General features: G+C 38.2%; 2 protein-coding genes across 2 annotated transcripts in view; one reads left to right on the forward strand and one right to left on the reverse strand.

Moving 5' to 3' along the window:
- The first annotated feature begins 1285 nt into the window (after positions 1 to 1285).
- Positions 1286 to 7776, forward strand: slc25a55b (solute carrier family 25 member 55b). The gene is made up of 9 exons (XM_079848607.1): positions 1286 to 1457; positions 1700 to 1825; positions 2146 to 2201; positions 2725 to 2815; positions 2906 to 3024; positions 3243 to 3435; positions 5473 to 5627; positions 5713 to 5788; positions 5898 to 7776. The coding sequence occupies exons 1-9, from the start codon at positions 1438 to 1440 to the stop codon at positions 6055 to 6057; spliced, it is 996 nt and encodes a 331-aa protein (XP_079704733.1). The 5' UTR covers positions 1286 to 1437; the 3' UTR covers positions 6058 to 7776.
- Positions 7777 to 9663: 1887 nt separating this feature from the next.
- Positions 9664 to 16892, reverse strand: part of tspan2b (tetraspanin 2b) — a 28916-nt gene continuing 21687 nt past the window's right edge. Inside the window, exons 4-8 of the mRNA XM_079848610.1 lie at positions 16518 to 16592; positions 16338 to 16424; positions 15889 to 15951; positions 14837 to 14920; positions 9664 to 11781 (exon numbers count right to left, since the gene is read on the reverse strand). Coding sequence (XP_079704736.1) covers positions 11716 to 11781; positions 14837 to 14920; positions 15889 to 15951; positions 16338 to 16424; positions 16518 to 16592 — 375 coding nt within the window. The 3' untranslated portion in view covers positions 9664 to 11715. The remainder of the gene's footprint in view (positions 11782 to 14836; positions 14921 to 15888; positions 15952 to 16337; positions 16425 to 16517; positions 16593 to 16892) is intronic.

A 16892-nucleotide genomic window follows, 5' to 3' on the forward strand; every position in this document is an offset into this window, starting at 1 on the left:
TTATTATGTGGATTACATGTATAGAAATGTCTAAGAATGTCAGATTTTATAGGGTCTACTTTGCTAACCAGAGATCTGAGAAATGTGTTCTGGAACCTGGTGTCGATCAAATCCAATGAACGGCGGTTTTTCTTGGTGTCTCTGTTCATATGTTTCCGTCCCATTGCCACTACTAAGTTAAACTTAACTACAACTTTTGGTAACACTTTACAATAAGGTTCATTAGTTAACATTGGTTAACAACATTAGTGAGCATGAACTAATGATGAACTGCACTTATACAGGATTTATTCATCTTTGTTAATGTTAATTTCAACATTTACTAATACTTTATTAAAATATTGTTACCATTAGTGAATGCACTGTTAACTAACATGAACAATGAACAGCTGTATTTTTATTAACGAACATTAACAAAGATAAACATATACAGTAACAAATGTATTGCATGGTTAGTTCATGTTAGTTAATACATTAACTAGTGAACCTTATTGTAAAGTGTTACCCACGATTTGTTTTTTTAAAGTGCACTTAAGTGTGTTAAGAAATATAGTAATGAAAATGGACTTACATTTTAATATTATATTATCTGCAAGTACACTTCTTTTTAAAAAGTATACTTTTAAGATTTGAAGTATCTTTCATTAAGCACACTTCTTTTGCACACTTCAGTGCTTCCAGATAAGGCAACAACACTGAAAAGAAAATTGGAACAATTTTCACTCAGAAATTGCTAGTAGTTTCACAAAAAGTAAACCTGCCAAAGAAAAACTTACTCTTGTAAAATGTACTCTAATAATCTTTATTTACAACATTTTTTTTTTTTACAGTGAATAGTACAAATCCACAATCATGTGAACTATTAAATTTGATGTAAATCAATTTTGGATAAATTGAAGTGTAAATATAAAAATAAATCCTGCTATATATTAACACTTTTAGATTTCAGCACAATACAATTTGAAGTATATAAAATACTGTATGAACATGATTGTTCTTCATGTTACTTACACTTCTCACAAATTTCTCCAAAAAAAAAAAGTATTATGAAAGGAAATATTTTAAAAATATTTTATTAGAGTCAATCAGGTATAAAATTGTATGAGCACGTTTTGGAAGAAATCCAACGTTCTTATTTTTTTTTTCCCAGAAAGATTTTTTCTAAAACTTAAGAACACACTCAAATGTACTCACCTACAATCTTTAAATGTGTATGCAAGTGTGAGTGTCTGTTTGCATGCTTCTACTGTAAGAAGATCCTGCTCCTCTGATTGGCCGTGCAGTCAGTCCTAGCAGAGACACACAGCGAGGGAGTGGACGACGTGTTGCCTGAGGCTCCTGGGAGGGGTTTCTGTATATAACCCTTCTCTGCTGCTTTGCACACTGACTGCTCCTCTGTCTACCTCAGTCCTCAGACCAAACCACAAACCTCTCACCATGGCTCAACAACCAATCAGGTATGAAACACAACCACTGTATTCAGTAAAAACCCTTTTGGTGCTACGGTATTATTGTAAATAGTCTGAACGTGTTGTTTTGAACTCGTGTCAGTCTGACATTGCCTTGCTTCTTTGTCATTTATCTTTACCTTCAAAGCAGTGCCTTGATTTTGTATAAAATGGAAGAGTGGGAATACAATGACTATGATTTTTTTGGGGGGTATTGATTGATTTATTCACTCTCTTCTGTTGTTCGCAAGCCTCCCTGCCAAGCTCATCAATGGTGGAGTTGCTGGACTGGTGGGTGTTACCTGTGTTTTCCCCATAGATCTTGCCAAGACAAGACTCCAGAACCAAAGAGGAAGCCAACAGGTCTACAAAAACATGTACGTTTTGCACACCAGATTTGTGACATTTAGTTTATTATAATTTAGGAATTTTAGTTTTGTCTTTTCCAATCCACTTTAAACTCTACACTGAACCCTTATTGCAAGTTCACTCAACCTTAAACAAGAAAGCATTTTCTTTGAAAGAGAGTTCCTGGGAGAACGTAAGATAATTATCTGTTATGGAGGTCTGCAAACTCGTTTTTCTTTCTCAGAACTCAATGTGAGTGTAAGGTGCGAAGCTTATTCAGGCTTCACTATTGTTTCAGAATGGTGATATAGCTCAGTAGACAATAACAGATCATTATTATTGTGATTAGGATGGACTGTCTGATAAAGACTGTTCGATCTGAGGGATACTTTGGAATGTACAGAGGTAAGCAGTTTTAAGTTGATCGAATTTTTAAAAGAAAAAAAAAATCACTTGACCTTCATATTTTCCTAAAATCTAAAGCCCTATAAGGACATCTTCATAAAGCAACATTATTTGCATGTCAGCACTTTATACCTTTTACATAAACTTGCCCGAGGCACTGACTCAAAATGAATTGACTGAACTGGGTGTTGGTCTTGGCAGCATGTGTTTAAATACATGTAACTGTGACTTACTTTTAGATGTTTGATATACCGTAGTCAACAATTGAAGTGGATCAAAACTTTTCATCAAAGTTATACATGCATTTTGAACAATACCCATTCTTGTCTTGATTAACTTTTTTGATCCACTTCAAATGTTGACTACTATAGTTTGCAATGTTTTGCATTTGCAAACAACTCTTACAATATTATTTATAAGAGGATCCGAAAGCAGGAATTATATCCTTAGAACAACGAAATTAAAACATCTTTGTAGTGGTAAATATTTTTCATAGATCGACTTATACGTTTTCTTCCTACAGGTGCAGCAGTCAACCTGACACTGGTGACTCCTGAAAAGGCCATCAAACTGGCTGCCAATGATTTCTTTCGCCAGCGACTCAGTAGGGGAGAGTACGTTCCCTCCGCTTCTATCAAGAGATTGCACTGTACTTAAGAATAGTTACATGAAAAGAGGGTGAATGATTCACATCTGTGTTTCAGACTCAAGCTGAGCGTGTTTCAGGAAATGCTGGCTGGTTGCGGGGCAGGGATGTGTCAGGTCATTGTAACAACCCCCATGGAAATGCTCAAGATCCAGCTTCAGGATGCAGGACGACTTGGTGAGGCATAAATACTGACCCAGGTTCACCTTCTATCATGATGAATCTACAATTTTCAATGCCCTTAGCGTTTATGATGTAATCAGTCGTCAAATCAGAGAATATTTCATCACGTAATTATATTTAATCCCCAACACACTATATGATTTAGTAGGCTTGCAAGGTTTTCATTGGGAAGGACGATATCTGACCGGCTGTGCCGTTTTTCCCACATTCAGTGGCTCAGCAGAGGAAGTTACCCATGCTCCACACTGTGAAACTCGGAACGACCAGTCCAGTCCTGAACTGCTCCTACAGCGTGGGTCCTGTGTCTTCAACCAGGAGAGTGTCGGCCATTCAAATTACCCAGGAACTGCTTCGTACAAAGGGCATCCAGGGACTTTACAAAGGACTAGGTGCAACCCTCATGAGGTAAGACTCCATCCTGTAATGTAAATGGGCAATCCATTCCAGTTAAAACTGTGGTTGGGGCAAACAGAATTTAAACAAATCTAAGTACCACACTCTTAAATAGGAGGTACTACAGTACCACTAGCCTAAAAACCACAATCAAATATTGGTGTAACACAGGGGTGTCCAATCTTACTCCCGGAGGGCCACTTTCCTACAGAGTTTAGTAGTGATGGGGACGAGACCGCCTATGCCGAGTCCGAGTCAAGACCGAGTCTTTGAAGGGTCGAGTCCGAGTCGAGACCGAGTCCGTTGGTTTTCAAATTCAGTCGAGTCCGAGTCAAGACCGAGTCTTTGAAGGGTCGAGTCCGAGTCGAGACCGAGTCCGTTGGTTAACATGGGAGGATTTGAACTTGAAACACGGAGTGTACTGACGCCTTTCCGTGGTTAAAACAACATTGCTTCTTATGTTTGTTCATGTTTATTTGAGGCTATAAATTAACTAGAAGGAAGAGATGATCGGTTCACGAGCAGCTTTAACTGATGCTCTACAGCGATCTGTCACTACACATTTAAGAGCCACAAAACGGTATTTATTGTTTAAATTTCTTTTAAAAAATGACCAAATTTGAAAGGCGAGACTTTGTTTAATATGTTTAATATCAAAAGTAACCGAAAAGTAACCTGGTCTGTCCTGTCTGTCAGCGTGTTGTCAGTCTCCTCTCTGCTCCGCGATGTATTTTTCACTGCGTGAGAACATGGTGTGGCGTGAGAACGGTGTAGCTTGTCGGACATAGCGACAGTAACTAAGGGGGGCGGGTCTTTGCGAACAGTCAATTAAAATTTTCGAGTGGTATGTATTCTAGTGGACTAGTGATGGGACGAGACCGCCTATGCCGAGTCCGAGTCAAGACCGAGTCTTTGAAGGGTCGAGTCCGAGTCAAGACCGAGTCTTTGTAAGAACAAGTCCGAGTCGAGTCCGAGAAAGCAGAAATCGGTCTCGAGACCGGACTCGAGTACTACATCACTAGAGTTTAGCTCTAAAGCCCGGGACACACCAAGCTGATGGTTGGTCGTTGGCCAATGTCGGGCTGTTTTTGAGAGTCAGTCGGCTTCGTCTTTTTCACTGTTCCACACCATTTGCAGTCAGGGTTTTTTGGGCCGATTCAGTGTGTAGAATCGGCATCGGTCCGTTGGTGAGAGAGAGGACTCTGATTGGCTGTTCAGCTTAGCGAACGATTCAGTGCACTAGAACAGAAGCAAAAGTGATGAAAGGAACAAAGAAGTAAAGACAGTACAGGCTGTTTTAATTTGACATAATCTTACCCGAGCATTCAAATGCGCAAATATTTTCATAACAACATGAGCCAAGTGGAATGAACAAAGTGATCAGAGTGATTGATATTAAAAATGGTAAGCTAGGACTGCTTTGTTTACGAGTTGTATATCTGCAGTCCTAGTGTCAGTTTCTCTTTTTGAATGACGAATATAGACTATTGGTCCCTGCTGATGTAGAAAGATACAGTATTTACTTACACGCAGGGGCAGAACGCACATGCTAGTTGACAGTCGCCTTTAGTCCTTTCGGTGTGTTCAAGGGCAGCTTTTGGGCTGAGACAACAGCAGACGAGAATCGACAACACAGTCAGCTTCCATCGCCACTAGTTCTTTGGTGTGTCCCGGGCTTCACACATCTGTCTGGAAGTTTCTAGTGATCCTGAAGACATTGGTTATCTGGTTCAGGTGTGTTTACTTAGGGCTGGAGCTAAACTCTGAAAGGTGGCCCTCCAAAAGCAGGATTGGACATCCCTGGTCAAGTTGAACTTGTCCCTAGATCAACATACATGTTTGTCCTCGAACAACATTGCCATCAAACAATTATGGTAGAGTTAAAGCCTTCAACAACTTTCTTAGTAGCCTATCATTCCTCTCAGATTTCCGGGGTAGGTTGGGGTTAGGGCTGTAATTGTTTTGTAGGTATGTTAGGCAAATGACACTGATCAAGGAACTTCCAACAAGGTATCTCTCTAAAACAGACCTTGGGTCTTCTTCTTGCAGGGATATCCCCTTCTCTGTGATTTACTTTCCACTGTTTGCCCACATCAACCAGCTGGGCAATACATCTGAGGGTGACAATGTGCCTTTTTACTGGTCTTTTATTTCGGGCTGTGTGGCTGGATGTACAGCGGCTGTGGCAGTCAGTCCTTGTGATGGTGAGTGTTCAAGATTGTCTGAACAACGTGTTTGAGCAGAAGTTAGTGTATGTGCAAAGACTAAGGTTGATCCATCTCTATCCAGTGGTGAAAACCCGGCTCCAGTCACTCAATAAAAGTGCCAATGAAGACACCTACAATGGCGTGTTAGACTGCATCAGGTATAGTATCCAGTAACTTGGATAACGAATATTCTGGGGAAGAGAATTAGTAACCAATTTGATTCCTCTTCTGTTGTAGTAATGATGATTTCGCTCTTTCTTCCCACAGAAAGATAATGCGTAAAGAAGGACCAACTGCTTTTATGAAGGGTTCCGGCTGCAGGGCGCTAGTCATCGCTCCACTCTTTGGAATTGCTCAAGTGGTTTATTTCATCGGTGTTGGAGAGTTCCTCTTAGGACAAACCCCATTCAACCTTTACTCTGTCTAAACATCTTCACACTGTGAAACCAACTGAATTAAACTTTAAAGACCAATGCAGCTATGATGCAACTAAATGTTTGAGAACAAACCAACCTGGTCACAATTTGTAATATTTTATATGAGATGGTAATATCGTTCAAATCTGGGTCAAACAAAAACATAAACCTACCTTAGTAATCTGGAAGGTTACATGATCCAAGTTATAAGACATCTTGTGCAAATATGTTGCCATGAATGTGTGTTGAAACAAATGTTTTTTGGAGAAGACTGATAATGGCTTAAATGAGTTAAATTTCATGTCCATACAGGCTACCTTTAGCATAGTCAATATGCTTATTCAGGAAGCTATATCATTGCACATGATTAGGTTTCTTTTTCTATTGGAAATGTATGGTCAGAGACAGTCAGATTTATCCTCAGTGAGGGTTGATTTGAAAGCGTACAGTCATGATTCATGCACTCAAAGAGCCAGAAAATCGTGTAATATCTTTTTTCTATACATGTGTCCTCCTTTAACAGCTCTGCCCTACCTTTCTTGTGATGTTATAAATATGCACAATATTATGGAGGCGCTGCTGATTAATGTGGACATTAGCATGAAGACATTTCTATGAGGACATTGTTATACAATATACATGACTCTAAAGAGACACAGATATGGGAAGTTTGATTCCTGCTGAAGTGAGGTTAGAGACTTACACCAACAGAATTAAAAGACATTCTGTCCAACCTAAACTTGTTAAATTGTCATACTTAGAGCTTTAAACAGGTCTGTACACACCTTGAACCATTCCAAGCAGCTCACATGTTCAAAAAAAGGGATTTGTTTGGGATTCACACATTGAAATAGAAGAAATATGAAACTGAACAATGACACAAGGACCATAACAAACTAACATCAATGTGTGTTTTATTGTTAATTCCACAATGTTCCTAATTTTGTGGTTAGTATGTGCAAATGCATTTTTTAAAAAGTTTCTTGAACATTTTTAGCTGTTTTTAAATGTGAAATGCCACAAAATTATGAAGTTTGTTTGACTAATCGATTTGCTACTAACACTGCTGAATAATTTGGAAACTGTGTATAACGATACATTAAGCAAACCCCTTTTTAAGATGTAGTGAAGTATGTGATTCTTTTCAATTTTAAAATAATTGTAATTTTTCAATCAGTATTTTTCCAAATATTCAATCTGCTTTGTAAGTAAGTGTTATACAATATGCATGACTCTAAAGAGTCACAGATATGGGAAGTTTGATTCCTGCTGAAGTGAGGTTAGAGTTTTACATTAACAGAATTAAAAGACATTTTGTTCAACCTAAACTTGTTAAATTGTCATACTTAGAGCTTTAAACAGGTCTGTACACATCTTGAACCATTCCAAGCAGTTCACATGTTCAGAAATTGGGATTTGTTTGGGATTCACACATTGAAATAGAAGAAATATGGAATTGAACAATGACACAAGGACCATAACAAACTAAAATCAATGTGTGTTGCTTTTAAATGTGACACTAACAACTAAATCTAACAAAACTAATGATAATTTGTTAAAAAATGACATGGAAGTCCTCAATTAGTAGTGCAGTGGTTGTACTCAAGCCTGTAAACAAACTGTATCCTTAAGTCTTAGCATTACTGAAATATAACACTTGCATTTATTTTTAGCCCAAAAAAGAATAATAAATGTCTTATACTGTATGTATTATTTACATACTGTATGTATTATATGTATTATATATGTGTATTTTATATATATGTGTGTGTGCTTCAGTGAAAATTACAAGTTAAAGATTCGAATAACACATGTGTTGCAGTAGTGTAAAGGAAACTCACACATACAGACATCTAAAGTGCTTGGTGAGTGTTAACTAAAGACACATCTGAGTTGGTGAAAAGTGCACACTGTGCAGAGTAGCTGAAACTTTAGCCTGTGTGATTCTGCCCAAGAGCTTCCTGCAAAGCATTCCCTTGCAGCTGACGTGCAATTCATGTCAGAAAGACTAGACAAAGTCTTGACTTCATGTACGTGATCAATTGTAGCTAGTTTTTTTTTTTTTACATTTTTTTTCTAACTTCTGTATTTAAAGGCACATTTTTTAACACTTATAATAACTCTATAAGATAATAATGAAGAATAAACATTTCTGTTTGACCCTGGTGATCATGTGGCAAGAAATATAAATAGTGACACCACATTGTTAAATTTTTTTGTATACATTTCTGAGCTTTTCTAGGAGGTTTAGGCATTTTTAAATAATTTTATTTCCATTTATATATCAATATAATATCAAAAGCATTTACATTTGTTTAATGCCAATATTTGGTCAGAAATTAAGATTTGATGAGACATTGTAAAACTACTTGGTGGGCCTAAATAATGAGGAGAAAAAAAACGTTTTGATTTATATGTAGAATGAATGGGTAGTAAAAGCATACTTTTCACTTTATGACTGCAAGCTGGTGCCAACCTCTCTCTCTCTCTCTCTCTCTCTCTCACACACACACTCTCTCTCTCTCTCTCTCTCTCTCTCACACACACACACAAATATAAGACTCAAGCCTGTCATGTGATACAACATGGATTCAAGACTGTGCTACTAATATTTCACATCCAGTGCCTTCCATTGCAGTCAGTTAATAAGACAACCAGTGATGATGTTCTGTGATGAGTGGCCCCACTAAGGTCCTACTCGGTTTGCTTGAGAAAGCGCACCCACCCATGCTCCCATAAAAATCTGAATTTAACGGACGGCCCTGTTTACATGGGACGTCTTATCTGCGATGTCGCTGGCGATATGAAAATCTGAAAAACACAAGACTCAGAAACTTCAAACAAGTTTATTTGTTCTCGTGCTGCAATGTTCCTGAGAAACTCGAATGCTATTTTTGAACTTGTTCTCCAGAAAATAAATTAAACACACAAATTATAAACACTAACATCAAAAAAACTGCAGTGTTATGTTTACAGTACAAACAATCTCTACATCGTTTACACAAATTGTAAGAATGACACACTAAAAATTTTTTACAACACAGTCTCTACTCAAAAGCTACACGCTCCATACTATTTATTTTACAGTCTGAACAACCACAAATGGGTTGCTGTTGGGTATGAGGACAGAACTACTTCAACATTGAATGTGAACGAAACACTTGTTTCATGTGTTACTCTCTGTTAGCATCGACTATGACGTATCCTAATCGCTACTCTAATGCTACTTCAACTTGAGGAACTTCAGCAGTGATGCACCAGCAGAAATATATCTGACCAACCAAAGGCTGTCCCATTATAAATAATAAAAAAGAGAGATTTTGTCCCTTTTCTAATCCTTTCATGAAAAAAAGAATCATTCAACAAAATATTAAAGGATCAGTTCACTTCAGAATTAAAATGTTCTGATAATTTACTCACCCCCACGCCATCCAAGATGTTCACGTCTTTATTTCTTCAGTCGAAAAGAAATTAAGGTTTTTGAGGAAAAAATTCCAGGATTTTTCTTCATATTGTGGACTTCAATGGGGTCCAATGGTTTGAAGGTCCAAATTGCAGTTTCAGTGCAGCTTCAACGGGCTCTACACGATCCCAGCCGAGGAATAAAGGTCTTATCTAGCCAAACCATCTGTCATTTTCTAAAAAAAATAAACATTTATATACTTTTTAATCACAAATGCTCATCTTGCATTAGCTGTGATGCGGCACGCATTTACGTAATCACGTTGAAAGGTCAAGCGTGACGTAGGCGGAAGTACAGGCCTAGTGTTTACAAAGCGAACGTGCAAAGACTAAGTCAAACGGCATTTACCAAAAAATAAATAATAGGTAAAACAATGTTGTCGGACGATTTTGAAGTTGAAAAAATTCACGTGACCCTTATTCCTCGGCTGGGATCGTGTAGAGCCCTTTGAAGCTGCATTGAAACTGCACAATTTCGACTGAAGAACGAAAGACACGAACATCTTGGATGACGTGGGGTTGAGAAAATTATCAGTACAATTTTAATTCTGAAGTGAACTAACCCTTTAAGTTGTCTTTTCGGATAAATTAAAGAAGGCACCTTAATATTCAAATGCAAAAATCAAAAAAACACTGGCCAAAGTTGCCTCTATACACATCAACCGCACGATACAGATCTTCATGATCACAACAACTATAGTAAGAACTTATGAAACTCTCACACAGATATGTACACAGAAATGTAAGTGTTTAAAAAAAGTACAGTTCAGTTATGTGGAAAATTTGGTTCATTACAATTTGGAGATACTTCAGTGTTTATTCCAAAATGTTTAATTTGATCAGTTGAAGTTGAAGGGTAGTTGATGAAAAAAAAAAAAAAAAAAAAACTGTCCAACAACATGTTTGGGTTCAAAAGTGTGAGACGTTGAAAATCCGGAAAACAAAATCTAATTAAAACCTCAAAATACGCCATATGGTGCAGATGTACCTTGAGTGACCTGAGTTCGTGCCCTGGCTCGAGGTCCTTTCCCGATCCTATTTCCCTCTCTCATTACTTCCTGTCTTAACTCCACGGTCCTATCCAATAACTGGCAAAATCACAAAAAAAAAATCTCAATTTTATAAAAGAATGTGCGATAATGTAGAAAGGAATTCACATGGCCAATCTAATATGAGGCCACCAAATGCATGTGCATTTCATATAAATGCATGTTTAAAATAGTTTTAGATGTATCGTGTCAACCTTAAGGACGCTGCTTGGACTGCTATCAACTGGTGAATGAATCAAACAAATGATTCAAATGCTATTCATGTCTGATCCGTTTCGTCTTCACAGCACAGATGGTTGGATGCAACCACAGACAGAGAGTATGGCACCAGATAGTGTCAGCCTTGAGTCTTTACTTTATAGCTACATGCATAAAATAACCAGGCAACTCCACACCACAAGATCCACAGTGAGAATGAGTCGATTTGGCTCCATCGAGACCCAGAACACCAGGCAGTAACGTTATCAGCTGTTGCATAACAGAAACCTCGCCAGAGTTCAATCGCAAGAAAGCGGAGCTGGAAATATGTGTTGGTGTGTTTTTCCTGAAGTGGAAAGGACATGGAGAAATTCCGAAGCAATACTTAAGGAGGCTTACTGACCAATATGGACTTCAATGATGCTAAAGATCTCCAGCATGCGAGTTTAGGGTTTTCTGTGCATGTGCGTGTCGTTTTGATCATTCATAAATGTTTATCAATCTCTTGGTGACAAAGAAGACTACTTTCTTTGTGCATAAACATTAAGCGAAAGGCATCTGTGGGTCTTCTCACCGTTCCCACCAGCCGTGGGTTTGCCACAGAATCCCTGGCATCAAATTACACAATATTTTTATCTGACATCTGAAGCCACACAGCAACAGCCAAGAATAGCATGAAAACGCAGATCAGCGTGCACTAAAACTGAAGTCACAATCGAAATTACATTATTAACACAATTTTTTTTGTCGCACTTGGAAAATCCAGCTCTGGCACCTAACCAGTAGGCATTGAATAATGACAACCCAGCAATTTGAAAGGGTTAAAACAGGATTATGTGTACAGGATTATGGACATGGAGTTTGTTTTCAGCTCCTGAGTTTATAGGATGGCAGAAGAACCCCTTGAACTTGGTTGGAATGTTATTGTTGTAAATGCGTGTCAGGGCGAGGAAGACTGTGTTAGATCACCTCCCTGCTGTTTCGGATTGCACAGCATAGGACCATACTGAAGATCATGCCAATAATCTGTAAAGAGAGAAGATGTTACACATACACAAAGTTGTACATGGCACTGTTTGCTTCCTTAATAATTACCTCTAATCTTACTGTATACAGTAGGTGCACATTATTCTGAACTGATCGCAACTCAAATTTTGGCTGAGAATTTACCCTCAAAAGATAAAGTCATTATTGATTTAAATGAGAAAAGCATCAAATGGACATTACAAAAAAATTGCTTTTGAAAGAAACATTTTATGTGATTAAACAGAGAATTTATTACACATATATGTCGTTTAGGCTACAACGGCCATGATTTATTATTATTCTTTTTAAATGAAGTGATACTCTACATAAGAAAATAAAACTGCCTGTAGATGGCAGTAAATGTCTAAATTAATAAGTCATTGAATCATTCATTCATTCGATTCGTTCAACCGGCTAATTCATTCAGTAATGTAAATTATTTTCTTCATGAATTGGCAATTGAATCATTGGTCCACCCGACTGATTCGCTCAAAACGCAGATTTATTCTGAAACGAAACACAGCTGTGTGTTGCTCAGAGACACACAACAGTTCAGCTGTGGCTTTTTTGTTGTCAAAATTACGACAATAATAAAATAGACAATACTTTGTCTAAAATTTAACACAAAATTAACTTATATATTGAACCGTTGAATAACCCATTTGCACCTTTGCTATTCGGGACAAAAACACCACTCGTTTGATATTGCTTAACTATGTCATATGATAGAAATATAAAACTCATACAGGGGCATTTTTGCCCTGATATCTTGAATTTTAGGGGCATTATAACCGCATTCAATAGGCTCCATCACACAGTGAGTTGTTTCCCTGGATCATGTTCGTCACCAATCAACTGTATGAAATGACCTTCGTAGGTCTGGGTGTAACGTTTTGGTCATGTTTCATGTCTGTCATGTGATTCCCTGTCATAGTCATGTGATCCTGCCATGTGTTCCCTTGTCTGACGTGTCATGTTGTCATTGATTCATTGTTTCACAGGTGTCCCTTGTCTTGTCAATAGTCCATGTGTATTTAAGCCCTCATGTTTGCCATGTGTCTTTGTCAAGTTTTGTTGATGTAGCCATTGAGATGGTGAGCTCCATGTCCATGTCCCTGTCCCTGTTTCACTGGCTGAGGAACTTAACCATTTCTTTGCCCGCTTTGAGGTTAAGAAACTCATCACATTTCCAGCATTTCCGCCAACCTCTGACACCTGCCATCTCACCCTACAGGAAAGTGCTCAAAACAGTGAACACAAGGAAGGCTGCTGGCCCAGATGGAGTATCTGGCAAAGTACTCCAGGCATGTGCCAATCAGCTTGGTGGGATCTTTACAAAGATCTTTAACCTTTCACTGACATTAGCCATCATCCCACCCTGTTTAAAATCTGCTGCCATCATCCCTGTTCCTAAGAAAGTAACCACAAAAAACTTAAATGATTACAGACTGGTTGCAATAACAGCAATTATCATGAAGTGTTTTGAGAGAGTGATCTCACGGCACATCAAATCCAGCCTTTCCTCCACCCTGGACCCACACCAGTTTGCATATAGACAAAACCGGTCTACAGAGAAGATCAACATAGCCCTTCACACTGCACTTAACCATCTTGAGCAGCAGGGGATCTATGTAAGAATGCTCTTCGTAGACTACAGTTCAGCGTTCAATACAATTATTCCAGTCATTGCAGTACACAAATTGACTGAACTGGGTCTCTCTCCTTCCATCTGCACTTGGATTAAGGACTTCCTCACAAACTGCCCACAAACTGTTAAGATTGGCCCTCACCTCTCATCCACCATCACGCTCAGCATCGGCTCCCCACAAGGCTGTGTACTGAGCCCTCTACTCTACTCCTTGTACACACATGACTGTACTTCCATCCATTCTACCAACAAAATCATCAAATTTGCAGACAATACTACAGTGATTGGACTCATCTCAGGAGGTGATGAATCAGCCTACAGAGATGAAGTCCAGAAACTAGTGGTGTGGTGTTCTGATAATAACTCGTCTCTAAACACTTCAAAGACAAAAGAGCTCATTTTTGACTTCAGGAGGCGCAGTGTGAAACCAGCCCCACTCTACATCAATGGAGACTGTGTGGAGAGGGTCCACACTTTTCAGTTCCTGGGAGTCCAAATATCCAACGACCTATCTTGGTCTGCTAACACCTCAGAAATAATCAAGGCGGCACAGCAAAGGCTGAATTTCCTTAGAGTGCTCAGGAAACATAATAGTGCTCCCACTATCTCTCAAAAGCCAAAAACATCACCAAGGACATATCACATCCAGGGAACCACTTGTTTAAGCTTTTGCCCTCAGGCAGACGGTACAGATCCTTAAGAACAAGGACCACAAGACTAAAGGACAGATTCTTTCCAGTGGCAATTCAGACTCTAAACTCAAAAATGCACTAATGCTCTAAAGCAGGGATGGGCAACTTCGGTCCTGGAGGGCCACTGTCCTACAGAGTTTAGCTTCAACCCTAATCAAACACACCTGAACAAGCTAATCAAGGTCCTCAGGATTACTAGAAAATTACAGGCAGGTGATTTTTTCAGGGTTGGAGCTAAACTCTGTAGGACAGTGGCCCTCCAGGACCGAAGTTGCCCATCCCTACTCTAAAGGCAAAGGTCAGGGTTAAAATACTATTCCAGTCACGTTATTTAACTACATTTATTATTTTTTTATTCCAATCTCTCTTCTGTCTATACTGCTGTCTTGTGTAATGTGCAGTATGTCAATGTGCAACATCACCACTTGAACACTTTAATTATTAGGACTTAAAACAAATGCACTAAATAAGAGGTTAATGAGAATATTAAGTCTGTAACTGTAACTGTATAGTCTAGAGTTTATTTCTTGTTGTGGTTATATGGTTGTCTGGTTATAAGGTTATATGTATGTCTTTCAAACATCACTCAGGAGCAGCGCTCCTACTTTCGTTGTATGCAAATATAATGACAATAAATGCTTTCAATTCAATTCAATTCAATAGAGATGGAAATAAAAATGTATTAAATTGACTACATTGAAATATTGGAATTTACCATGGCTCCTGCGATTCCGATTCCCACATAACCGACGATGAAGAGCTTACTGTTGAAAAAATCTTCAATGGCCACGTCACATTTCTGCAGACAGCGAAACACACTGATAGTATGTTTCTTTTAGTATCTACAACATCCTTCTACACCAGTGGTTCCCAAACTTTTTCTGCCTGGCCCCCCTTTTGTAGAAAAAATATTTTCAAGTGTCAGAGCTTTGGAGTACGAAATAAAACGGGGCATCAGTTTACTGTCTGGGATTTTGTCGTGACACGCCGCATCCATGGCTTCTATTTGCTTTTGTCGAGTCGTGCTGCTCGCGTCTGGTGTAGTTGTTTAAGTAGTTTGAAGTAGATTTATAGTCTGCTTTACGTTTACCTGACACTGGCAGTTTTTTCACAAACTTGTCCATTATTATTGCAGAACCATGCATCAATCATTTATTTTTTACACGGCTCAATTCTGATTCTTAAATCGTGCTATCTAGCGGTCTATAATTGCACGACAGCAACCGCTACTACTGATAACACACTGCTCAAGTGGGTACTGTGAGACATTTTGAAATATTTTGTGTTCAATTATGTTCAATTATGTGGCAAGTAGCCGGATAATAAGCAGGATCATTTTTCAGTGGGGTCTTGTATCATCCTGAACAGGTTTCTTTTGCATAACAATTTGCCAGGGATGAACTAACGCCCAGGGCACTAGACCAGAGTGGCGGCCCGGACAAGCTGGCGGGGGGTGATGATGGGGGATGGGGCGACCTGTCAACACCACCACCCATACGCAATGAGAAATCGGAGTGCTACGCTACATCGTTAAACCCATACGCAATGGGAAATCGGAGCACTAGCGCACGACCGTTTCGTAATCCGTCCCTGCTGACTGTACACTATCCCGCGCCCCCCTTTTTATAACTCTGCACCAGCCAGTTTAGGAACCACTGTTCTACATAATTCAGTTTCCAGTAACTGAAGGTGTTTACAATTTTCAAACTATAAACATACTGGTATTTACCAAACAAACTTTCTCCTTATTGCATCAGAAATCCTCACCTTGTTTGACTCGATGCCTTGACACAAAGTGGGCTCCGTTGCAGATGAGCCACAGCAGTTCAGCTGCAGATGTGAAGCATTACAGATTTGGGCAAATATACAACCATTATATTATATTTAGTATATTAATGTTGTTAGTGTGAACTGAAACTAAAACTACTTAAAACTGATAATTGAAATAAAGCTGAACAATACAGTAAAATAAATATTAGATGAAATACTATAATTCAAAATAAATTGATATTTATAAATTATATTTATATTAATAAATACTGTATAAAAGCGTATAAAATGACATAAGCGTATGACATTTAAAAAATAACCATTGTATTCAGTAAATATTGGTTCCATTTAGAGTGTCTCAAGCACATGTAAAACTTTTATATTTATTATTCCTGATTAAATCAACAAAGAGACACACAAAATATTTAATAAAAGTGTAAACTCACAATGATGTGGTAGGACTGGACAGTTGCATTGTTGTTGTTGTTGTCTTTGGCTGAGTCGTTATAGAATTGTTTTATTTCCTCAATGATCTACATGACACATTAATAACAATGCGTTGGAAACGTCAGACTAATATCATTCCAAATGAACTCTGAATCAACACATTTCCAGTTTAGTAGTACCTTATCTTTGTTGAGAAACCCAAACACTCCTGCTGCAACTTCTGCTCCAAAGATGACCAGAAGACAGGCGAAAAACTGCCAGGCAAGAGAGACACAGCACCTGGGTTACTTCTACTTTATTTTCCATATTTTCTATTAAATAAAATATATATATATATTTTTTTACTCCTTTCTCAAATTAAAATGTTTAAAACAGCATAAGCATCAGTAAGATAATGTATTTGATAAATTATGTGATGTTTTGTGGTATTAGTTGATTTGTCTCAATCTAAAACATTCCATTCTGTTTGGAAAAATACACATTTAGTACGTGTAATTTTGATATATATTTGATACTATGATATTATCAAGATTTTAAAAATGGATAAAACATTT

The sequence above is a fragment of the Squalius cephalus genome, assembly GCF_949319135.1.
Source record: "Squalius cephalus genome assembly, chromosome: 18".
Taxonomy (NCBI): Eukaryota; Metazoa; Chordata; class Actinopteri; order Cypriniformes; family Leuciscidae; genus Squalius; species Squalius cephalus.